Here is a 27,070-nt window from a genome sequence, read left to right as displayed (position 1 = left end):
GCGAGAGGTGGTAATAGAATACACCTCATACACCCTCCTAAGAGCCACATTTACAAATGTAAAGCAACTTAAAATCACCAATACCACCAACATTGAATCATATGCTGGAGAAGTTCAGGAAAGCTTTTTAATCTCCACACACAGGCTCATTTAATACACAACCCTCCACAGTATAAAAAGGTGTACTTTGCAGTCCCACACGGTCAGCTCCTGCTTGGTGTACTACTTGTTATGATCATAGGACATTCTCCTTTTGCATCAAACATATTGCAGTAAACAATGCAGGCTGTGGTTGACTGAACAGGACTTCATTGAAATCTTGAGAAATTTATAACATTACTAGAATGGCAGAGCATGCAAAACCTTACATAAGCTATTAGCTCATTTTAATACTTATTCCAATAGAGTTTAATTTTCTTTAACCAGTACAGTTTTGCTATTATTCCCCAAGAATAGTGCTGTGCTGCCCCCTAGTGACCCAAAAAAAACCACTAACACCCTCCTGAGCATCAAACCCAACGTGTAATTGAATAAAGCTGTGAAACAGAATAAAAAAAAAAAACTGACTGAGCCACTAAATCCAAATATGTGAAACATCAAAAATAAACCATAATCAAAAATGTAAAAACCGTAAATAAAACATGATCACAATAGCAGGAAACACTTGGCAAAGCTGAAGCATAAAGTGTGAAAACCAAAACCAGTATTAAAAGACTGTAAAACAAATGCCTGGCAGAGCAATCAACCCCCAGTGGAATAAATATGTGACGAATCAAGTAAATGTTCAACTGGGCTAGTTATTCACAAAGGGCGTAAAACAACAAAAAAAAAAAGTTGTACTGAATATATACTAAAAACATAAATGGTGAATGATAGATAACACTTAAAGTGCAAAATGCAGTCCAAAAGTGGCATAACAGTATTTCAACAATTAAAGTAATGCACCGACTTCAACAGGTATGCAAATCTATTGCGCTCCTCCACCTTCAGGCATGCACTCACCGTAACAGCTGACCCACAGAAAATATAGGTTAACATGCGCCCAAATATTAATCCTAACTGGATCCTCTGCTTCCACAGGTCTCTCCAGGCACTCTCAGGAACAATCCTTTACACCCCCACTCCAATGGATAGGTGCTCAAAAGATAAAAAGGAACTACCTATAGTGTAGTAAGGCTTTATTACCATAAAAATGTATTTAAAAAATGCTACTCTCATAGATACAAAAGGTCCACAGAACCCATTACAAGCATTTAAAGGAAAAAAAAAAAAATGGGTGAACACAGATAGCAGCTCCCACATGCACCAGAAAGGACATCACAAGCTTCTGTTCTACGCATTACGCCACGAGTCACGTGGCTTCTTCAGGAATAGAAAACGAGTGACAAACGCTGATTTATATAAGCAATGAGAATCGATATGCAAATTTTGTTTGCATATCAATTATTGCTTACACAAGTCATTTGTCACTCGCTTCCGATCCCTGAAGAAGACACGGAAATTGTGGCGTAACGCGTAGGACGGAAGCTTGCGATGTCTTTTTTGGTACATTCGAGAGCTGCCATCTGTGTTCACCTTGCTTTTCCCTTAAATACTTGTAATAGATACAAGGTTCACAGAACCTTGTATCTATGCGAGTGGCATTTTTTATACATTTTCTTTTCCAATTTTATTATACACTTTTTGTGAATATATAAGCCCAGTTGAACATATACTGGAGTCACATTTATTTCACTGGGGGGCTGATTGCTCAGCTGGGCATTCGTTTTACAATTATTTAATACTGTTTTAGTTGATTTTCACACTTTATGCTTCAGCTCAGCTGGGTTTTACCGCTACTGTGATCATGTTTTATTTATGATATACGTTTCACATATTTACGGTTTTGTTGGTTTTTATACTTTATTTTTCAGCTCAGATGGGTGTTTATAGGTTGGCCAGGTGTTACTGCTACTTCAGTGTTTATTTTTGATACATGTTTCACATATAAATTTGGATTGAGTGGCTCAGCCAGTTTTTTTTTTTTTTTTTTTTACTATTGACTGTCATAGATTTATTCAATTACACATAGGGTTTGATGCTCAGGAGGGTGTTCATTTGTGTATTTCTTTGGTCACTAGAGGGCAGCTTTGTGGCAGCGCACGAGTATTATATCCCTATATTTTGTGCTACTAAAATGCATTTGTCAATGTTTAAGAGTTTAATGTATGCAAATATAGCAAAACCACTCATTGTGTAGGGAACAAATTATTACCAGAAATGTCAATTCTCCATGTTTCAGTTAGCCTGGAGGCTTGTTGTAAGAACACTGTCACTCTGTAGCTCAATAAAATGGCCTGTACATTATCATACTAGCACAGAGCACATATTTCCAGGAATTCTGCATTTCACCATGAAAAAAGTCACATCCCATTACACTGGCAAAAACTATGGAAGATAGACCACAAAACTCAGGGGCAAAGTATAGCATTAGGAAAAGGTTTCTTCAAATAACCATGTGACAAAATAAAAACTATGCTTGAATTAAATCAGTTTTAGGTATAATTATGTTGACTTTAAGGTCTTGTTCATACCAGCATTAAAAAATGGAGTTTGGAGCACATTTTTTACTCTCCTGAAACTCCTAGTAAAGCAGTCTGCAATTGATAAAATGGACAGCACATAGTGTTGTTCACATTATCACAACATGAAGCGTTTCATCACTACACTTCAACTTCTTCCAAACTCCACACGAGACTTCATTTTTGAAGCATATTAACTCCTATTCAAATCTATGGTAATGCACCATAAACACATCGGCATGTGTTTGAGGAGTTTCTGATGCATTTGTGGCATGTTAGGCCTTGTTCACAGCAGCCAATAAAAACCCTAGGCATCTGGGGTGCATTTTTAATGCTAGTCAAACATGCATAGGGCGCTTGGGGAACATTTTTAACCTGCCTTTGAGGTTTGCGTTACTTTTAACAAATATTAAACAACTCACGTTAACATTATATGGGGGGGTGTATGCCTCAGTATTTTGAAGTGTAAATAAGATTTAAAATAATTAAAAAAAAAAAACAAGGGGGAGAAGGGGGTTGTTTGGGAGTAGATGGTCATATGTTGACAAGTGTTCTGCTTTGTCAACTCTTTCCAGCTTTGAGCAAATAAAATCAGCAAGGTTATTTTTTTCCTATCCTTGTATCTGAAAACTAGGGGAAAAGAAAAAAAAAAATAGATTAGGAGGCATTGCTCCGGCTCTGCAAGCTGCTAGAGCCTCATGTCAGCATGCAATGCCACCATATAGATAAACCAATTAAAAATTCACTTGTGTCTGTCCTAACCAAGCAAACCCTATTACTTTCAGCATTATGCCGCCTAATTTTTAGCGCCCTAAGTCACATTTACGGCCTGTTTATATACGCTAAGGATATTCCAGTTTTAAGAAAAAGGGAGGAACTAAAGTGGCACAGACAGCTTTTTATTGTGAAATGAAAAAACAACAGTACTGCTTTTATTCATTCATGATAAGTCATCTAGAGATTAAACTTGTCGTTTGCACTAAAATACGTATTTTGTAAACAGCAGAGCAAATAATCCTTTCGATCTAAAGAACATCCCACAAGGAAGAAAAAAAAAAAAAAAAAAAAATATATCACTTTTAAACAAGCTTCACGACACCAGTCCCCCATGCCAATGGCCAAGCAGGATTCTGTCGTGGAAAATTAGTACGGCCGTGTGAGCTTTCACCAAGTTCTGATCGTGCCAACCACACATTATAAGTGGGTTGATAGCTGTCACCAGCAGAATGTTGCAGAGTTCAGTAAAAACCTATTAAATAAGATACCATGAACGTTGAGTGTTAACGTGACCAGTAAACTTTAAATCACAATAACCCCTCCTCAGCCAGTCAATACCAGTTGTAATTTCTACCCAGGAAGGGCAGAAGCCAATTCTGCTTATGATACTACGCCGATTTAAACAACTTTAAAAGAACAGAGAAAAAAATATTTTTGTTCTTGTGAACTTTACACTATCATTTGACGTCAAACAGAACAAAATCCATACTTTATATACACACACACACACATTTCTTGAATTTACAAAGAAAGTAAGGTTGCAAACATTGATTAATTCAGGCTGCTAACAAATTGGTTTATGCAACTTTATTGAAGAATAAAGACTAACAGAGCTATTAGTTGATCAGTCATCCATTGACGCTTGAATTGTTTTATTCAGTGCTATATTAACAGTGTTTGGAAGATAGATCAACTAATAGCTCGGCCTCCAAAAAAAAAAAAATTCTCAATGAAAAATTACAAAACTTTTGATCCTGTTATTAAATGGGGTTTCACCTTCCAATTTCAATTTGTCATATTTATTGACATGCATAAAATACATTACTTCTGTTCCGCTATATAAATTTCACCAACTCGCCACCCAAACATCAGTTATGAGCATAAAGTACATCATGAAGTCTGAAATAGCTGAAGGGTTTGACCAAAATATCCAGAGCAATTCCATGGTCCTGTATTCTACAATGACAACTGGGCATTGTTTTTGTTTAATTTATTTCTGCTTAGCACCTTCCCCTCCCTAGCCCAAACAGAGGCGCTATCTTCACCATTTCAGTGAGAAATGAAAGATGGATTTAGTCTCATAACCAAGTTACGGTGAAGACATTGGCCACATTTTAACACATGCTCCGTTTGATACAATTATGAATCTTGGGCAATTGTATTCTGGTAACTACTTGACAGTCTAGAGCAGTTTCTGTCCAATATTGAGCTAAAAGTCTTCCCATGTGAGCATGTGCATGAAGGGAGGCAGCACGAAAAAAAAAAAAAAATTAAAAAAAAAAAAAAAAAAATAGAGAGGGGAAGGTAAGTAGATGAGGTCTGAAAGGGAGGGGAAAACAGTAATTTAAAGTTTATTCCAGCTATAATGCAGGTTTATTCAGACTTGAAGGTAGCATCACATAGCATATTTCTGAGTCCATTCCCGGGCTATTCTGTTGTACCTGGAAAAAATTACACAAAAGAAAAAAAAAAAAAAAAAAAAAAAGAAGACAATCAAAAAAGTCACATGCATTTCAATCCTAAAAATCACATCTAAATAACAGCTTGGCAATTGCTTTTTACATGGGTCAAAAATTACTACTTTTGCTAGCAATGCAAACAATACAAGTATTCCTATGAAGTATCAGGTACAACAAGGTTAATCGAAAAGCATTTACTTACTAAAAGAACTGTATAATGAGCAAATGTCATTGTTCATTAGAGAATTATAGTTTTGCTAAAGCCTGCTGTGGGCTGGCAGCAGAGCTGGTTCAGGCTCTGAAAGAACTGTCATATGGTCAGGATCCACGTAGAAACCTGGACCAACACCTGGCTCAGGTTCTCAGAATCCGCTCAGAGCTTGAGCCAGCCTCTCCCATTCCCTCCACAGCCCAGCACTCCAGTGACCATGAAGGGCAGAGCAGAGAGCCATAGATGGACAATCACCGCTCTCTACTCAGAGAAGGAGGGGGAGAACTGTGCAATCATCAATTTAATTGCTCAGTTCTCTGTGCAGAGCCACCAGGGGACAGATGTAGCTCCAAATTGATCCTGTCATCAACCTAGTTGAGAATAATGTATGTTGGTTTTTAAACTCCATACTTCTTTTAAAAACAGACCTGGCATTAAAAGCTCTTAAAGAGACCATAACTGTTAGGTCCCCTTGATACAAAGTAAATGCTATATGAATCATCTGCCCTAACTCAAGAAGGCCACAAGAAATGCTAGAGTGGTGTTTTTCTAAGTGGTTTTTCAGCAAAATAAAGCATCGAGACATGGATGAATGGGTGAGTTTGCTTTAAATATTAAAAAGGACTTGAACGGCGCTTCTGATTTGTGGCGCTCCGATACAGTGTAGTTCCTCCAAGTGTTTTTTTTTTTTTTTCACATTCATGTGTAGGCAAACTCCAATAACAGCATGCTCTACACAAGACTGGAAAAACACCTATGAAAATTAACCTGATGGTTTAACGTCCAATCAAAATGCGTGTCAATGTGCAAGAAAGCGGACCACTACATGTGAAATGTGCACGAGCTTTATATTGAAAATACAGAAGGTAAAAAATACACAAGAAAGGCATATTTCCAACCTTCATGTTCCCTCAATTACATTCTGAGTGTGCAAAGGCCAAAAAGGCATGTTACAGAAAGTCCATGTACTCATCTCTAGTGGAATTCTGAACTTTACTCCAATGAGCTATTGTCCACACTGCAGCATGTCAACAAAGAGGTGGGTGTGGCCCACAGTTCAGAGGAGCAAATAAAGGATACACTATATTGTAAAAATATATTGTATTGGGATGCCTGCCTTTACACATACATTAACTTTAATGGCTTCCCAGTCTTAGTCCATAGGGTTATATATTGAGTTGGCCACCCTTTGCAGCTATAAGCTTCAACTCTTCTAGGAAGGCTGTCCACAAGGTTTAGGAGACTGTCTATGGGGAAAGTTTGACCATTCTTCCAGAAGCGCATTTGTGAGGTCAGGCACTGATGTCAGGCAAGAAGGTCTGGCTTGCAGTCTCCACTCTTATTCATCTTAAAGGTGTTCTATTGGGTTGAGGTCATAATTCTGTGCAAGCCAATTAAGTTCCTCCACCCCAAACCCACTCATCCATGTCTTTATGAACCTGGCTTTGTGCACTGGTGCATAGTCATGTTGTAACAGGAACGGGCCATCCCCAAAAACTGTTCCCACAAAGTTGGGAGCATGAAATTGTCTTGGTACGCTGATGCCTTAAGAGTTCCCTTCACTGGAACTAAGGGGCCAAGCCCAACCCCTCAAAGACAACCCCACACCATAAATCACCCCTCCACCAAACTTTTTACTTGAAATAGAAAAACATAAGTGGAAAAAGCACCAAAAGATTTTTCTTATATAAATACCAGATTAACACAAGCTGCTAAACATTACCCTTAAAATAAAGGTTACAATAATACAACAGAAAAGGCAGCGCTACTATCAAATTAAATGTACAAATTAAATAGTGATAAAAAATTATATGTGACCAAAAAATGTCAGAATATTTTCTTTCCATCGACAGTGAATAACGTCCATCACCATAAAACCAATTTGTGCAAATCCACCACCAACAGAAATGGATAAATTCACCAGAGCAAATTGCCAGTTAAAATAGAATTGCACTTCTTTGCTCTGGGAGCAATACTCTGCAGGCAGACTCAGCGGTGACCAGCTTGTCAAATCATTTCACTCAGCTTATTTGTGTAATACTCTGCAGGCCAGGGAGACCCAGATATCCACTTATTTTTATGTATCCTATTTGGGAGCAATACTCTGCAGATCTATGAACTCAGCAGCGAAATCCTCCAGAGTATTGCTCCCAAATAGGATATATATATAAATATATATAAATAAGTGTCTGGATATCTGGGTCTCCCTGGCCTGCAGAGTCTTACACCAATAAGCTGAGAGTGAAATGATTTTACAAGCTGGTCACCGCTGAGTCTGCCTGCAGAGTATTGCTCCCTGAGCAAAGAAGTGCAATTGCTGGTTCATAATTTAACTTACAATTTGCTCTGGTGAGTTTATCCATTTCTGTTGGTGGTGGATTTGCACAGATTGGTTTTGTGGTGATGGACATTGTTCACTGTTGATGGAAAGAAAATATTCTCAGACATTTTTTGGTCACATATAATTTTTTATCACATTTAATTTTTATCACCATTTAATCTGTACATTTAATTTGATAGTAGCGCTACCCTGTTTTATTATTGTAACCTTTGTTTTAAGGGTAAGGTTTAGTAGCTTGTGTTAATCTGGTTTATATAAGAACATCTTTTGGCGCTTTTTCCACTTATATGTTTTTCTATTGCAAGTGTAAAGTTTGGTGGAGGGCTAATTACAGTGTGGGTGAGAGGGGACAGGGCTGAGCCGCAACTCCGCGTGTTAACGTACACACGGAACTGTGGCTGGAGACTGCGCATGCTCAGTTGCCCCCATAGCAAGCTGCTTGCTGAGGGGGCATCCGACAGGAGGGAGGGGCCAGGAGCACCGGCGGGGGACCAGAGAAGAGTATTCAAGCTGCTCTGTGCAAAACCACTGCACACAGCAGGTAAGTAGACTTTTTTTTTCATCCTTTAGAATCACTTTAAAACCACTAGAACAGTATGGCAACCAACAAACTAGCATTCTCGCTAGAGGTCAGTACAGTCATTTTTATCACACAAGAGAAGATGAAAGCTAAAGCAGCCAATCACCTATCTCTCCCGACAGGGCAGATAAGTACTTTTCTTCCTTGTTCTACTCTGTGTTGCATACTCAGTTGTATCATACATTGATAACTTTCACATCTTCCGTCTCCCATTTCCAAATAGGCACCTGGGATTTTAAGGTCTAACCTGGGACTCTAGCTCTGGCAGTCACGGTGATAACCTAAAGATGCTGGAGAACAGTCGGTGGGCAATTTGACAAAATTAGCTTGCTAAGCACGTAAACAAAAAGGATCTGGACTGAACACGACAGGTCTAGACCAAAGAAAAGGTTTCAAACAAGGCAACTTCTTTGACAAACATTTGGCTTCATTTTAATGCAAGCCATACACTAGTCAAAAAGTCATTCAAAAGGGGGTTTTTGAAAAATAAACAAATGGTCATGAGAGCAAACAATATTGCCATATTATGACCAAATGTCAAAAGAAATATCGTTCAATGGACATCAGTTTTTTCTTTTTTTGGGCCACATACGCAGTACCAACAGTTAGATTTTTAAGGGGCGAGATACCATTAACCTTTCCATTTATCAGTCTTTTTAGCACAAGTTTTCCAAATTATTCCTTTGATTTTTTTTTATTAGCTCAAAAACGTCACTACTGATTTTTGATTTGTACCCATTAAAAATGAACTGTCCAAACAACAGATTTTCAAACGATTTGTCTAGTGTACAGCCACCATAACATTTTATTAGCATCTGTGATGCTAAATTAATCCCCCCCCCCATTACTGGCAGATAGGACGCAATGGTTAATATTAAATAGTGTGCTTTTATTAGTCCAATTTAACAGGTCTTTAAGCAATACTAATGCCATATCACTGTATAATGTATACACAATAACACGAAAAACATGAGTTTTGGACAGAGTGGAGAGGGTTCAGACAGCATGTCTAGTTTAAGGTGTGTGTCACTTTGGAAAGATTTCCTCACTTCCCGTTTTGGCAACAGGACAGGAAATGAAGGGATATCTCCCCATTGGAACATGGCGACCCCCCCTCCCCCCCCCCAAAGAAAAAACCCACAGAGGTTTATATGCCTCTCTTACTCTATCTAAAATTAATGTTTTGTCTTCAGCTCTGATTTAATTGCTGCACACTAGAGTACACCACAAAAGTTTATTTTAAACCACGTACAGTAAAAATGATCTTTCCAAAGTATAGATTACAAAAACAGAATTTTGCCTTGGCAGTAAACTCCTTACCTTGAGTCCAGTACAGGGCACAGGCAAAGTGGTGGCTTTACACACCTGAGGCAATGAGGCCTGATGCAGAAAAACCCAGAAAACTACCACCAATCTGGAGGAATGAGTGCGTAAAAGCTCAGGAGATTTGCAAAAAGGGCAGTCCGACAAACTGGAAGCGATTTTCTGTCAGTACACAGCCCAAAAAGGATAGAGGATAAATGAGAATATGTATGCTGCACTACCACCGCAGGGGCCACTTGATAATGCTTGTCCCCAGATGTTGCCCTGACCTTGCAAGCCTTCTGACACACTGGGTTCACACATTTCAACAATATGGAATAATGCAAGAGACAGGATTCTTTAGTAACACCACTATATTAGGCTCATTCAAAAGAGTAGACCACAGAAGATTTAGGAGGTACATCCCCAGTTAACGCATAAATGCAAAACACTGAAAATGGAAATATCCAAATAGCAACGGTGAACAGACTATACGGTCACAAATGGTACAATGTAACTGCAACAGCAGGAGGGGGAGGAAAAGGCTTGTTGAGTTATCAGCTCCCTCGGGGCCAATGGAGTCACAATAGGTAATGCAAAAAAAAAAATTGTACACATACACACCCTCAAAAAAATTTAAAGGAACACTTTGTATGTGTAGAGAGCATCTTTTTCCCTATTGAGATCCGATGTGTTTTCAAACACACCTCGGTTTACGATTTTAATTTGCTCTGTGTGACTTTTTGTATAGTGAAAAATTCATAAACCTAAATGCCTTTTCCCATAGGAATGCACTGAAAACCAATTAATCCATTTCTGAGGTCAGAAAAAAGTAAACACTACCAAAATACCGCACGAGTTTTCATCAAGTCAGGCAGTATTTTAGTAGTGACAACCATGTATGAATGTTTCAGCTGTCAGCAGGGTTCCCCATGGTCAACTGAATGTAAAATTGCCAGCAATAAAAAAAAAATATAAAAACAGTGTGGAGTCCCCCCTCCCATCCATACCAAGCTCTTAGAGTCTGGTATGGATTTTGAGGGGAACTCCCATGTCAAAATTAAACAAAAAACACGTGGGTGTCCCTCCCAAAATCCATACCATACCCTTTATCTGAGCATGCAGCCCGGCAGATCAGGAAAGTGGGGGGGGGGGGGGGGGGGGACGACGACGAGATGGCATCCCCCCCCCTCCGAACTGTACAAGGCCACATGCCCTCAACATGGGGGGGGTGCTTTGGGGTAGGGGGGCCTCCTACCCACAACTCTACCCACAAGGGCCTCCTACCCACAACTCTGGCTGGTGGTTGTGGGGGTCTAGAGGCATGGGGCTTATCAGAATCTGGAAGCCCCCTTTAACAAGGTGGCCCTCAGATCCAAGCCCCCCCATGTACATGGTCCCAATACTCATTCACAAAAAACAGTGTAGTGTGAAAAAAAAAAAACCAGGATACGGTCTGTGACAAGTCCTTTATTAAAAGAAACTAAAAGAATGTCCCCCACAGTTTTCCGACCTGAAAAAAAACAAGCTTCACTTAAGACAATGGATCCCGCTGTCTGCCTGCTCCAGTGGTTTGACAGTTCTTAAATAGGTAAGGGGCAGGGAACCCGGGGGACATCATGCATGTGACCACACCCCATGTGACCACACCCCATGTGACATCAATGGGGCGGGGTCGCTCAGGTGATGTCCCCAGGTGGCCCTGCCCCTTACCTATTTAAGGACGGTCAAATCACTGGAGCAGGCAGACGGCGGGAGCCATCATCGGAGGCGGAGCCTTTTTTGGGTCGGCGGTGGGCATAGTGATTGACGTTGGATCTATTGTGGGGGACATTTTTTGTTTGTTCTTTTAATAAAGGACTTGTCAAACAGTGTCCTGTCTTTTTTCACAGTACACTTTTTGTGAATGAGTATCGGAACCATGTACCCCATACTCATTCACATGGGGGGGGACGGATCTTTTAGATTCTGATAAGCCCCCTGCCCGCAGACCCCCACAACCACCAACCAGGGTTGTAGGGAAGAGGCCCCTGTCCCCAACAACATGGGAACAAGGTGCTTTGGAGGAAGGGGGAGACACCCCCTGCCCCAAAGCAACCCCCCATGTTGAAGGCACGTGGCCTAATATGGTTTGGGGAAGGGCACTCGCTCGTCCCCCCCTTCCTGACCTCCCTGATTGCATTTTAAAAAATATTTTGGCATGGTATGGATGGGGGATGGATACCCCCATCAGAGTGCCCCTTTTGCGTGTAAAGGGGCACTCTGATGGGGGCAATAGGGTGTAAAGGGGCACTCTGATGGGGGCAATAGGGTGTAAAGGGGCACTCTGATGGGGGCAATAGGGTGTAAAGGGGCACTCTGATGGGGGCAATAGGGTGTAAAGGGGCACTCTGATGGGGGCAATAGGGTGTAAAGGGGCACTCTGATGGGGGCAATAGGGTGTAAAGGGGCACTCTGATGGGGGCAATAGGGTGTAAAGGGGCACTCTGACAGGAATACCTGATGTAAGGTGGCAATGTGATGGGGATACCTGATGTAAAGGAGCACGCTGATAGGCACATCTGATGTGATGGGAATATATAATGTAAAGTTGCACTCTGATGGCGACACCTAATGTAAGGGGGCATACCCTATTTGGACCTCAGCCAGAAGAAAATTTTAGTAACCGGACCTCATTGAATTTTAATTCAATACCCCTGGTATAGACCATCCTGTTACGAATCCTTATTACAAAAGGGCGGTAGGAAGTGTCCGAGTACCCTATAAAGGGCTCTAGGCAGAAGTGCAGGGAAACTGCAATCTATTGTGTGATGTCACACCTGGTCACCCACCTAAGACTAAGCTCTGATAGGTTATGTTTTTAGCATAAAAATCAGAAAATTTGCACCATTTCAAATCGCCTCAGTCTTCAAACAGTAATGGTCAGAAGCATACAGAGTGACTCTTACCAGTTTATGATGCTATACTGTATATAAAAAGTCCATGCTTCACCAGTCATGGATGTCATAAACCTGAAGTGGTCTTTAGGGACTGGGTTCCATAGGAATGGACCAGTCCTGGACCTGAAAAGGATCCTGCAACAAACTACATAAGTTGCCAAGGTGAACACCCATGCACAGCAAATGCCCAAAATATTATAGGCCACCTCTGCATCATCGGGTTTGGGTACAGGTCCCATGGTTTACAGAGGTTGCACTGATCCAGATGCACGGCTTCAATTTGTGGCATTGCAAGGCAGTGAGGAGTTGAATTTTAAGAATTCAAAGATAAAAAAAGATAGAAAAACAAAGTAGCTAGGCTAAGAATTGTGTCTCAGTAAAGGAAGAGAGGCCAATCAACTTGGCACACTAGTGAAAAACTGAAAACTTAAAGGGGAAGGGTTAGAGAGCAAGTGATCAGGGGTGTGTCCTCAAATACCTTCCCAGTGTCCAGTCACCTGAAAGAACAAGCCTGTGTACTGTACAATAAAAGTGATTGTAAATGGTCATTTTATGGCTCCCACTGCTGTTTGAGCCAATGACAAGGTAGCACAGAGATAGCCTCTGCTCAAACACATTGCTGGATCCAGATCAGGCTCATTTAGGTATAAGAGGGGGCTAGGGGTAGCTGCATACTGAAGGTTTTTTTTATGTTAACGCAGAGAATGCATTAAGGTAAAAAAACCTTCATGCTTTCCAACCACTAAGATACACAGGTAACAGATGCTATATATTAATATAATATAAGAACCACATACAATGTTTCAGGGCCAGTGTTGACTTCAGAACTATTTCCCCATACAAGCTTACAAGAGTGCAAAAAGCAGCCGAAGCTGGTCAAGTGCAAAAGAAAGGAATTATGAACGCTCTCAGAAATGCTGAAACATGCTGCATTTGCCCACTGAAGCCTGCTGACACATGCTCTTAGGTGGTCTCCAATGTTCATCATGATACAGCATTTAGATTGTAAGCTCGAAAGAGCAGGGCCCTCAATCCCCTCATGTTTTGCATTGTATTGGTATTGTTCTGTCACATGTTGTGTCCCCCTTTGTAATGTACAGCGCTGAGCAAACTATTGGCGCTTTATAAATACTGAATAATTTAGAACCTAGGGTACATACACACTGGAAGTTAAGCAATGTGTGTATGCATTTACAAAGAAAAAAAAAAAGCATTATTTCTGTGCATTATCCAAATCAAACAGGGAGTTCTGGTTAATTTTATACCCTAGTATTCACATTGAAGTAACAAAAGTGCACACTACAGAAGTCAGCAGGTACAAACAAAACAAAAAAAACACAACACACTTTATAAGTTCTACAGACATCAACAAGAATTCCATACACGGGTCAATTAGCTGCTTTTTGATTTGTTGCAGGCATCTGCAAATTGCCAGTTAACTGATTAGCCATGCAGCAGCATAGAATTCCAACAGACACGAAACCAACAGACCCTCACAGGTGCATGGGAAAAAAAAGTTCCCTAAATCCATGCATCACTCAATATTGCAAGATTTCCAAAACGCTTACCCTAAGGCTACGTTCACACTAGCCTTGTGTGCAGGCGGCAGAGAGGCGTTTGGGAAGCGTTTTTACCGCTTCCCAAACGCCTCTGCCAATTCTGCACATTACAGCACATGGTGCTGTTCTAACGGGAGCGTTTGCGTCGCGTCGCGGCAAAACGGACACCTCTGGACGAGTCAGGAGGCTTTGAAGCCTCCTATTCTCGTCTATGGTGCCGCTCCGCAAACGCCCGGCCGGCGTTTGCGGTGCGGTTGCGACGCGTTTGCGGGGCGTTTGCGGAGCGGTAACACCACTCAAACTGCATTATAGGCGTTTGTGGGGCGTTATTAACGCTCGGCAAACGCCTAGCAACCTCCGCTAAACCGCGCATGCGGCATTTGCGGAGCGTTTGCCGAGCGTTAAAAAACGCTCGGCAAACGCCGGACCAACGCTTGCCAAACGCTATAGGGGCGTTTGGCAAGCGTTGGCAAAACAGCCTAGTGTGAACGAGCCCTAAGACATAGCGTATTTTTCTGTCCATTCTCTTGCTAGCCTATTGTACCTAACAATTTAAACACATAGCTTTTGGAACAAGCTACCTAAAAAAAAATAAAAAAAAAAAAATAAAAAAAAAAATATGCAGACACACAAACACTATCACATTTAGAAAACCTGATACTGTCACCAAAAAAAAAAAAAAAGAAATTTGAATATATTAACCACTTCAAAACCAGGCACTTCTACCCTCTTCCTCCTCAGGCAAATTTATAGCTCTCAGCACTGTTGCACTCTGAATGACAATTGCTTGGTCATGCAACACTGTACCCAAATGAAATTATTTTTCACACAAAAAGCTTTCTTTTGGTGGTATTTAACCACTTGCCTACCGGGCACTTAAACCCCCATCCTTACCAGGCCAATTTTCAGCTTTCAGCGCTGTCGCACTTTGAATGACAATTGCATGGTCATGCAACATTATACCCATATAAAATTTTTCTAACTTTCTCATAAATAGAGCTCTCTTTTGGTGGTATTTACTCACCGATGGGCGTTTTACTTTTTGCAGTATAAACAAAAAAAAAAAAGCAAAAAATTAAAAAAAAAAAAATTCTTTGTTTCTATAATAACATTTTGCAAACAGGTAATTTTTCTCCTTCACTGATGTGCGTTGATGAGGCTGCACTGATTGGTGGCACTGACTGGCGCCACTGCTGGGCGCCGATCCTTGCTCTGACAACTGCCTGTTCTCGGCAGTACTTTCCTCACGCTCTGACAGCGTGAGGAAAGTGCAGCCGAGAACGGCAATTGCATTTCCCAGTGATCAGCGTGTCATTGGACACGGCTGATCACGTGGTAAAAGGATGCTGTGATTGGACTTTTACCACATCACGTGATCAGCTATGACCATAGGACAGCGATCACAGAGATCGCCGGGGGCGCGTAGGAGAGCACATTCTTGGAGGATGTCATATGATGCCCTCCCAGAACTGGCTGGCCACAGTGCAGCCGTCAATTGGTTATCTGTGGTCAGCAACTAGTTAACCTCTTCCATACCGGGCATTTTTACCCCCTTCCTGCCAGGCCAATTTTCAGGTTTCAGCGCTCTCACACTTTGAATGACAATTGCGCGGTCATACAACATTGCACCCAAACGAAAATTTTATCATTTTCTTCACACAACTAGAGCTTTCTTTTGGTGGTATTTAATCAACACTGGGGTTTTTATTTTCTGCTAAAAAAAAAAAAAAAAAAAAGAACATTTTGAAAAAACACGTTTTTCTTTGTTTCTGTTATAAAAGTTTACAAATAAATTGTTCTTCATAAATTTAGGCAGACATGTATTCTGCTACATGTCTTTGGTGAAAATATCCCAAATTAGTAGTTATGATTTAGAGTGTAGGGAAGTTATAGAGTTCACAAACTATGGTATAGATCTGAATATTGATCAATCCTGAAGTACTGACAGCCAATCTAATTTCTTGAGGTCCAAGAATGTCAGAACAGTACAGATATCCCCCAAATGACCCCTTTTTGCAGAGTAGACAGTCCGACGTACTTCATAAGAGGCATGGCGAGTTTTTTTTCATATTTCACTATGAGCAAAGTAGTACAATGTTCCCATAGTAACATTGTACTACTTTGGGGAAGTGATCAGTAATTTTTTTTTTTCCCCCACACAATTTGCTTATGGCAAAGAATTACTTTGCTATAAGCAAGCATTTACCTGAATGACATAGATTCATTCAGGGTTTTAAGTTGTTTTTTGTGCTTAGCTGTGATTTGGCCACAGCTAATCACATGACACAGCTGGGCTGTGATTGGCCCAGCTTGTGCATGTGATCGCTATGACCATTCACAGCTAGACACACTAGTATACAATGGATGGCATGAATGAAGCCATCCATTGTATACAACTGTCATGTGACCTACTGTGATTGGTCACAGCAGGTCACATGGTACTGGCAACAGGGCCGGTACTCAGATCTGTCATCGGCCGTGTCCAAGGTGCACAGCCGGTGATAGATTGCGCCGCTGCGCGGCTCTGCAGGCACGTAAACTGCGCATGCCCGAAAGGATGCCCTATGGCATCCACCCGGAAAGGTAGGGGTTTTTGCCATAGGCTGGGCGGGAAGAGGTTAAACCACTGGGTTTTTTTTTTTTTGCTAAACAATAAAAACAAAAATTGTGGGGGAGATGGAGTGATAGCATTTTATATTGAAGAAAAAAAAAAAAAAGTATTCTCAGGGGTGTGGAATTTTTTGAAAAAGCCACTTGTCCAGCGACTAAATTGGGGTTCCAATCAACTTCTATTATGACAATCTACTTGTCCAGATAAAAATAAGAAAAAACATTTGAACCAAAACCGTATTTAAATCTGAAGGTGCTTTTAGGATTATGTGGGACTTTTAAAACAAAAAAGGGGCTTTATGGCGACTTGCACATTTAATATTTTTAACATTACGCTGTTCATCTCCTCCTCCCCGCCTGTCTGCAGCACCGCACCCAGGGACTAGCAGGGAGGCAAGAGAACTTGCAGTGTAACGAGCATCGATCGGGTGTTCCTCAGGAAAGGGCAGTGTCGGGCTTATCCTTTATCCCGTTCACTGCCAGAGCCATTTTTGCATTTCCTGCACAAATGTAAAAAATAATTTTAGGTTTGAAGATTACGCAAAACATTTCCTTAAAGCAGACACCCTAGAGAATAACATAGTGGTAGTTTGAATTTAATGTCACATGATATTACTGCACATTTTCAGTAAAAAATGCACTTGATCATTTTAGGGCAAAAAAAAAAAAAAATAAAAATAAAAAATAAATTACCCTATTTTTTGTAAAATATGAGGTTGAACCAAGTAAATAGATATCCATCATGTCAAACCTTAAATTAGAATGTGCTCGTGAAATGGCGACTGACTTCAGTACCCTATATTTTCTAAAGGCAATACTTTTTCAAGACCCTTATAGGTCATCAGTATAGTGTTACGGAGGATGTCTCGTACTAGAATTATTGCTCATTCTGGCGTGTGCGGCGATATGCAATATGTGTATTGCAAACTACGTTTTCATGCATAGACGCCCCAGAGCGTGCTTTTATGTACGCATGTGCTTTTGTGTAACCAACTTTTTACAATCAAAAACAAGAAAAAAATTTTTGCTCAATTTTGCCATCACATAGGGGACAAAGTCCCCTATGTGATGATTTTTGGTGACAGGTTCTCTTTATTGAGACATTAAAGATCTAAAAGACCCTGCATGTCTCCCCTGTACTCCACTGAATAATGCAGTGCACATCGTACCGCATTACATTCTTTCCTGGCCTCTATGGCAAGAAAAAAATCTGTCAACGGGGACCCGGAAGTGGCATCATAACGTCACTTCCGAGTCTGGAGAAGGGGAGGGGAGGAGATATGTCTGCTCTCCACCCTCCCCTCTTGCAGACAGCGGTGAACCGGTCCCGGGCCAGCAGATGAGCAAGCGAAGCCTTCACAAGAGGGGAGGTTCACATGGGAAGGAAGAGGCAGGCACTGTGGGCTGCGTAGAAGCAATCGGGCAGCAGCGCAGTCGCCTGAATGCTTCCACCCAACAGGTGAGCCCTGCTGCTTGTCCACAGCAGGGCTAAAAGGTAAAAAAAAAAAAAAAACAAAACAAAAAAAAAAAAATTACCTGCCCAGTGCCCAGAACTATATGTCCGTGGTTTCGGGCGATACAAATTCAACATCCCTGTATACTGTTAAATTTCTTTGTTGTTTGTGTGATTTGGGTTACTTTCACCAAACAGAGACAGATGTATTACCCATCACACACATTGCTCAGCATAAGCGAGTGCACCCAAACAGATTTGTCAGAAAACCTTTCCTTTCCTTTCAGAATCAATATTTTCTATGGTACACTATACTACAAAATACTACCACAAATGCGGGCCATTGATTCCAAACAAAATTTGTTAATTTGTACACACAGGTATTTCCTAACAAATGAATTCAAGACCATGCTGCATAAAATGAATACATCCCAATGAAAGTCTTAGGAAAAAAAAGATTCAGGTGAGTCTAATTATTAAACAGGTGACAGGCAGACAGTTGATTATAAAAGGGCGTTAACCACTTGGCCGCCACCCTATAGCAGAAACACTTCTACAAGGTGGTAGGGGTGTGCAAAATCAGGTATATATACGCGATTTTGCATGTCCGGGAAGGGGGCGCGTGCACCGTACCTGCACCGCCTTTCGCGGCCTCGGCTGTAAATCACCGGGTCCCAGCCGGTGATTACTCGCTGTTATCTGGTCACTGTCAATTAATACCGACAGGGGGGAAGAACTGTATGTACACAAAGTTCTCTCCCCTATCGGCTCCAGCACACTGCTTACAGTGGAAAGCACTGACACAACCCCGTAGTAACACACACTTAACCCTTTGATCACTCCAGATGGTAACCCCTTCCTGCCCAATGTCAGTAGTACAGTGTCAGTGCTTTTTACTAGCACTGATCACTGTATTAGCGTCACAGGGCATGTCAGTGACACCAAGTCAGTTACCCCCAGTGCCAGAATGCCCGCCACAGTCCCGCTTTAAGTCACTGATCGCCGCCATTACTAGTAAAAAAATAAAAATTCCAGTATTTATTATTTCGCCATTTGTAAACACTATAACTGTCACTTAAACCAATTTACACAAAGTGGGATTTTATTTTTAGCAAATACATGTTGCAAAATACATTTTGCCTTAAATTTATGACGAAATTTGTTTTTTCGACACGTGTAATAGCAAAAAGTAAAAACAAAACCCAAAAAACTAAATAGTTTCCCTTTTTGTTTAATTTTGTAAATTTTATTTTGGTGCAGAGTTGCATGACCGAGTAATTGTTAGGTAAAGTAATGCAGCGCCATAACGCAAAAAATGGCCTGGTCAGGAAGGGGGGGGCGGGGGGTAAATCCTCTGGAAGGCAAGTGATTTAAGAAAACCCTTCCCATTTCATGCCATCAGCAATGGCACCACATGGAAGAGAAGTGTGTCAAGGCCTGAGAAAGAAAATTTCTTTACACAAAAAAGGTGACAGCTACAAGATGATCAGCAAAGCTTTACTTATCAGTCAGAATACTGTAGCAAAAGTGATACAAAAATTTAACAAAGATGGAACTGCAACCATCTCACAGACGTCCAGACAGTCTACAGAAGTTATCACCTCAACAGGAGTGTCTACTGACGAGACGGGGTGAAGAAAAATTGCCATGCAAGTTCACTGCAGTTAGCCAAGTAGAAAGAAACTGGGGTAATTGTTTCCAGTGGCACAATACGGCATACACTGCAGAGGAATGGCATGCAAGCGTGTCATCCATGAAGGAAGCCTCTCCTAAAGCCCATGCACAAAAAAGCCCATCTAGAATTTGCCAGGGCCCATAATGAAAAAGAAGACTACTGGGACTCTATACTCTGAAGTGATGAGAACAAGATAAATGTATTTGAAACAGACGACATCAAAACAGTACGGCATCGCAAAGGTGAGGAGTACAAAGAAAAATGCATGATGCCTTCAGTGAAACATGGTGGTGGCAGTGTCCTTCTGTGGGGCAGCATGAGTGCTGCTGGTATCAGAGCTGCATTTCATTTGTGATATCATGAATTCACAGATGTACTGCTCTAAATTGAAAGAAGATGCTACAATCACTCTGTGCCCTTGGTTGCCGTGCATTTCTGAAGAACAGGGTGAAAGTGATTCAGTGGCCAAGTAGGTCTCCTGATCTGAACCCAATCGAACACCTATGGGGAGTTCTGAATAAACAAGTTGAGCATCACTCTCCATCCAGCATCCAGGCTCTAAAAGAGGTTGTTCTTGAAGAATGGAGGAAAAAAACCCCCAAAAAAACACAACAAAAAACAGATTTTTCAGTATGTCACCAACTTGTTCATTCCATGCCTAGAAGACTAGGTGCTGCCCTTACAAATCGTGAAGATCATACAAAATACTAGATGGGAGTAGTTTTTGTTGTGGGGTGTATTCAGCAGCTTTACTCAAATTAGTTGATGCAAAAATGATTTTGTAATCCAAGTTATATCAATCTTACTTTCACGTAATGAGCTAAATATTCTATAAAACTCACTTTTGTAAAAATTTTGGAAATTACTTTTGTGTTCAGTGAGCTAATGATTAAAATCTTACTCTTCAAAAAGGGGTGTACTCATTTCTGCTGAGCACTGGATAGCTAAGATAGCTAGAGATCAATCCTGATGTACTGACAGCCGATCTAATTTCTTAAGGCCTGAAAATGCCAGGACTGTACAAATATCCCCCAAAATTACCCCTTTTTGGAAAGTAGACAGTCCAAAGTATTTAGTAAGAGGCATGGCGAGGAATAAAAAAAAAAAAAAAAGTTGTGAAAAACAACTATTTTTTTTAACACTGCCACCAGTGCAGTTACAGCATCATAACTGGTGTGGTGGTGATCAGGGACACCTACTGGTGACAATATGTAAAAGAAAGTAAATTTTTCTTTAAATTTTTTTTTTTTTTTTAAACATTATGGTAACACTATATTGCTCTAGTTACTGTATTACTTTGCGGAGGTAATCAGGATTATTTTTTTAATTTCAATCTTAAACCAGGGGTATACAAACTTTTGAAACAAAAGGCCAGTATACTGTCCTTCGGACTTTAGGAGGGCCGGATTGGGGCCAGTGAGGTTAGAAAATGTCCTGACCCCAGCATCAGTGAGAATAACCATGGCCTCAGGGTTGATTGTCAGTAGGAGGCGGAGTGCCCCACCATTGGTATTAGTGGGAAGAATAGTATGCCATCACTGGTTTCATGGGAAGAAGTACAGCCCCATTGTTGGTCTCCGTGGAAGGTATAGTGCCCCAAGGGCTGGATAAAAGGTAGCAAAGGGCCACATCCGGCCCTCGGGCTGCAGTTTGGAGACCCTTATTAGAAACAACCATTTTTTTCAGAATGAAATCCATTCAGCATCTACTATTGTGATTAATCCCATATGACATCCTCCCAGAAGGGCGAATGTCCTGCCCGATTCTATATTAAAATGACAATGTGTAAAATACATACATACACACATATATATATATATATATATATATACACACATACATATACATACATACACATACATACACACACACACACACACACACATAAACACACACTAGCTGGCAAAGCACATAATATTACATATTTAAGTAAAAAAAAAAAAGTCAGATTTTATAGTAACAAACAAAAAAAAACCAAAACACCACACTACTCACTTTTCCCTATCTGTTTTGTAGATCCGTGCAATCTCTGGCACTAGAGGGTCATCTGGGTTTGGGTCACACAACAGTGAACAAATTGACAAAAGAACTGAAAGAAAAGTTGTGCAAGAATCAATCATAAAGTAGTAAATATTTTGTACATCATACAACCCTATTCAAATAAGAGCCGAAAGAGCTTGGAGAACAAAGATTGGGGAAACTAGGGTTTGTCCATAGCAACTTTATTTCCAAGCTTACATTTAAAAACACACAACAATTAATGTGGGGACAATATAATCCATTATCAAAATGCCAAAACTGCATCAAAATAGTAACATAATTATGTCAATATAGGACACATTTTACACTCATGACATGCTGGTCAGGAGGGTCAAAGAACATGGAAAAAAAAAAAAAAAAAAAAAACAAGGGGGGAGAGATGGGTGTAATAGTATGGTTAAGGGGAGAGTGAGAGGTGGGAGGTGGAGAGAAAGGAAAGCGGAAGAAGAAGTGTGTGCGTGCGTCCTTGTTTAGATAGTCCCAATTAGGTTTTTTTTTTTTTTTCTATACAATTCCATTCCAAGACTGGGCAAAAAGGAACATTTTTAAATCAAAGCAATTTTTATTGGTTTTGGACTATGGCAAGAGACCTTACCCTGCTGCCTTGCATTACTTGCCATTAGGGGAAATTGTGTGGTTCTAAAGCTTTGCCATTCGCTGCTCATAAATACACAACTGGTATCAAATAAAAAATATAACTGCAGTGACTATACATCAGCTTTAAGGCCTGGTTCACACCAGCTGCTGAACTGCAGCACAGCAGCTGGTGTTTAGCAGATTGGACGGTTCCTTTTAAAAACAAAAAACGTTGAGATTTCACAAGGACATCTCAAAGTTAAATTACTGGCCACAGTGTGGTTGATTTACTAAAACTGAAGCATGTCCAATCTGGTGCAGCTGTGCATCAAATTTTGCACTCTCCAGTTCTAGCAAATCAACCCCACCCAGTGAAAGGTAGTGGATTGCCTCTCACCATGCTGTGCCAATATAAAAAAAAAGTGGTGTGAACCAGACACATAGGAAATGGCATTGTGCTTTATTCATGCAGTGGGACAGTGCTGGAATATTATTTTATTATCCACCCAACACAGTCCCGCTGTATCTAAGCATAACCCAATATTAATTTTTACAGCATTTTAAAACCAAAAAGCATAGGTTTTAATATACTGCGCATCCCCAGTCATATGAGGAACCTGCAGTTTCCCAGGTAAGTCTGTGAGAAACACAACCTGCCCCTTGGTGGCACTCACTGCACTATATCTGTGATGGAAGCTATGGCTGTCAACCAGAGTGGACTTCAAACCACATCCTTGTTCAACTACTAGGAATGCACAATGGCACTACATTTCTGGTGAGAGCAGGTACTGTATTTGTCAGTACTTGCAAAAATTTTTGCAAGAAAAAAATGTGCATTATATTTTCCCTCAGCAGTCTGCAAAGCATTGCATCCGTGATCTGTGGATAATGGGTGCAATGTCAGGCTCTTTTCCCGTACCCCTGCATGGGCTTATAGTTGGAAAGCTGGAAATGTCAAAGGACTAAAAAGGACACTCATGCCAATTACCATACTGGTAGTCCAACGTAAAGTCTTGTCTGTTGTGTTGGGAAAGGCCCTGTAATTTATTTACAGATCTGAGAATGAATGACACAGCTGTGCGGGCAAGAGCCTCACACAACAGCGCCAATTTTAAATGCGACAGCAGCTGCGTGGGAGAGGAACCCTTGCTTGCTGTCACAGGAAGAGGACTCTTGGGGTGGGTGCTTAGGAACGTGTTACACTTTAATATTTTGGTGTAACATGTTACAAAAAACAAAAAAAACACACTTGAAATACAAGGAAGACTTTAGCTTTTGAATGACCCAATTTATGCAAAGCATAAAATATGCTTTGCATCTCATTCACAGGATTTCCATATTACAGCATCAATGTTTAGTTTTATTTGTAGAAAAGATTGCAGAAAGTTTATAACCTCAACATTTTCTCATTGTTTCCAAAAAAAGGCTAGTTAATAAACTGTGTACCAAGCAGGCCTAAGTCAATGACAACTCACCCTTAGAAATTGTTAAAGCTGGGGACCACTGTGATCTGAGAATATCAAGACAAATGCTGCCATTGCTGTTGATATTTGGATGGTAGATTCTTGTTGTAAACGCAACCTGCTCAGATAAATGGCAAAGATGTATGATTAAGTAGTTTAGAGCCTATTCACAATAAGTAAATGGGAGAACTGATGTAGCCCAGCTCACTGTTACAATAGAAAAACCAATGGTTTTATGACCGGAAACCACTGTCAGGAGCAATACACAGAAGCAATGCATCAGTGATACCAGATTTTTGCCGTAAAGCACAAGGCCTTAAGATAAACAAAATCAAACATAGCATTATGACCACCCACCTAATGTTGAGTAGGTCACACTTTTGCTGCCAAAAAAGCCCTGACCCATTAAGACAGACTTCAATAGACCTCTGAAGGTATGCTGTGGTATCTGGCACAAAGCCATTAGTAGCAGATCCTTTAAGTTCTGCAAGTTGTGAGGTGCAGGATACATGTATCAGACTTGTTCCCAGCACATCACACAGATGTGATGTTGAGATCTGACAATATGTAGTCCAAGGCAACACCACAAACACGTGTTCCGAAAACCATTCTTGAACCATTTTTGCAGAGTGGCAGGACACATTATCCTGCTAAAAGAGGCCACAGTCATCAGGGAATACCGTTTCCAGGAATGGGTGTACTTTGACGCTTACCACTTGCCTAAACATCGTTGCTGACAAAAATAACATCCTCATGAACTGCAGGACCCAAAGTTTCAGAGCAGAACATAACCCAAAGCTTTACACCGCATCTGCCAAAAATGTCTAAATGCTAAAGTGAAAGGGTGGAGAGAAAAAAAAAAAAAAAAAGTAGCCAGAGATTCTTTTGAATTGTATATAGAAAAGTGATTGTAAAAAAACCAAAAAAAAAAGCCTGCAAATCAAGCAATGCTTGTATTGCCTGTGTCCAAATGCCGTTTGATTTGGGAGACAAGATTCTGGAAAGATAGAATACAGATGTTTCAGCAAACTTCTCAGACTCAGGTCTGCTGATGCTTTTATCACCATGCCTTGCCAAGTATTAAATTGCACACCCTGTATAAATATTGTTCCCTTTAACACGACTGAAAAACCACTGTTGAGGACAAAAAGGAAGTTGCTGTGAACTGCCTCTCAGCATCTAAGATGTGGGAAAGGAGCTGGGTACTAGGGACAATGTAACTCACATGTACAGGACTTGTGTCATCAGTGGTTGCCTGATGGCTGAAGAATGACACCAGCCACAGAAACTTAGCTGAAGGTGGCAGGTGACTGCACTGGGTCCAGACCTGTCAGAGCACACTAACCATTAGGGCACTTGCCTGCACACTAAACCAGAGACGTTTGGTGTGCAGGCAGCTGTCCACTTTGGAGTGCAGTGAAGTGCAGCAGGATGCGGTGTGATGCGTACATCACATAGCTCCCTTTTTTCGAGAACTTTATTTGAAGTGTACAAAGTGACAATGTGGGTGATATCATGCAGCACACATGCATTTTAGCACTCCTCAAAGCTACATTGTAGTGAGGAACAGGGCACATAGAAAACAATAGATTTCTATGCTCCCTAGCCATAACTGGCATTCTTTCAGCAGAGAAAAATGCCAGTCACTGCTCTAGTGTGAATGGGGCCTGAAGAGTGCAATAATGTGCAAGCAGGCTGTGCATACTCACACATTATGGCAAGAGCAAATTTAAATGCCACCTCAATACATTTAGGGCCAGGTTACACATTTCAGTGCACTCTGTATTGAATAGCAGCATGCATCAAAATGCATATTAACAGTGATTCACTCCGTAATACACTAATGGAAAACCGCAAAAGAAAACTAAAGTTTAAAGGATAAGTTCATCTTCGAGAGATGAGCACCGGGTGTGAACGCAGTATGGGGAGAACCTCCCTGCACCAGCTATCACTTTTCGAAAAGAGCATGGCCGTGTGGGGTTCCACCCACATCATTCATCTACAGAGTTCTGTGAATGAACTACAAGTACCAACATCCAGCTTTATTAAATGTACTCTTTACTTGCAAACAAAAGTGCTTTTTTTTTTTTTAAAAACTTATCCTTTAAGTGTGAACAGGCCCTGACTCGTTCACATATAAACACTACTTGGCTATTTAATTTGTACTGTTTTTGGGGTGTACTTCCAAGTTAAAACACTAAAGCTTTCAATCAGTGGTTGGCCATAGTACTAGCCATCATCCAACAGAAGATGGAAAAAAAACAAAAAAAAAAAAAAAAAAAAGGTTAAAAAGTATCAAATGCATAATAAAAATGCCACATTCAATATACTTTTTTCATAAAAGGAATAAAGTGTTAATTGTCAAATCTGAAAGAGTGAGACTGTCAAAACATTCTTAACTGAAACAGCATAACATTGAAAAAAAAAAGCATCAGAACTAGAGGAAGTTGTAAAAATAAACTAAATTACGAAATCTACATACTTTAGGAGGTTTGAAGGGGTAGTCTGTTGGAAAATGAATGGTCAAGAAAAATACACCGCCTTGATATGGACTGTCATTCTATGAGAAGAAAAAGATAGACCAAATTAGACAAGAAAATTAAACAGGTTTTAGGTTACTGAGACAGCTCATTTAAAGTGTCACTAAACCCACAACAGTAAAAATCAGTCTGTATATGCAGTAAAAGCATACTTGTTATACTCACTGTGGAACCTAAGGGGTTAATCCTCTGCATTGTGTAAAAAGGCTGTTTGATCCTGACTTCTCTGATCCTTCCCTTCTTCCAGTGTCCCCCCCCTCTTATCTCCTGATATTGTGTGTGTACACTACACATGCTCAATTTAGTATGTATTGCTAGGGTTTTTTATTTCTTGGGAGAGTGCATGTGATCAGCACAGAGCCAATCAGCACTGTCCAGACAGAGGTCAGGGGTTCTACATCCTCCTAGAGAAAACTCCTCCTACAAGCTTTAACCTGTGCTCTGATGAACACAGATAGAAGTCACAAGACTGCTATATACAGCTGTAATGAATATTAAAATCTGTCTTTAAGTGCCACATCCCTAATATTGTGAATACAAAAAAGGACCTGAAAATGGGGACTTTTGAGGCACATCAGAATCATGATTTATTTCATATCAAACTTCAATATATAAAATAACATTCTATTTCACAACCGTACTAAAACGTGTAGAAAATGCAAAGGTTACAATATCAAGGAGCAGCAAATCTCTTTCCATGTGATCCAAAATTCTTTGTAAACATTGGGTTCATTCTTATCTGCTTGGGCCATTTTAGTTGTTTA

At 40.5% G+C, this 27,070-nt stretch overlaps 1 protein-coding gene across 1 annotated transcript in view; it reads right to left on the bottom strand.

Annotated features, from left to right (window-relative positions):
• Positions 1-3,439: 3,439 nt before the first annotated feature.
• UBE2D3 (ubiquitin conjugating enzyme E2 D3) overlaps positions 3,440-27,070 on the bottom strand; it is a 73,261-nt gene continuing 49,630 nt past the window's right edge. Inside the window, exons 4-7 of the mRNA XM_089680534.1 lie at positions 26,249-26,326; positions 23,779-23,884; positions 21,683-21,776; positions 3,440-4,999 (exon numbers count right to left, since the gene is read on the bottom strand). Coding sequence (XP_089536660.1) covers positions 4,954-4,999; positions 21,683-21,776; positions 23,779-23,884; positions 26,249-26,326 — 324 coding nt within the window. The 3' untranslated portion in view covers positions 3,440-4,953. The remainder of the gene's footprint in view (positions 5,000-21,682; positions 21,777-23,778; positions 23,885-26,248; positions 26,327-27,070) is intronic.

This window comes from Staurois parvus, unplaced genomic scaffold (assembly GCF_062004578.1).
Source record: "Staurois parvus isolate SC_StPar_1 unplaced genomic scaffold, SC_StPar_1.0 ptg000244l, whole genome shotgun sequence".
In the NCBI taxonomy this organism is placed as follows: Eukaryota; Metazoa; Chordata; class Amphibia; order Anura; family Ranidae; genus Staurois; species Staurois parvus.
The sequence above is the reverse complement of the archived record's forward strand: the minus strand, read 5'-3'. Positions and strand labels throughout refer to the sequence as shown.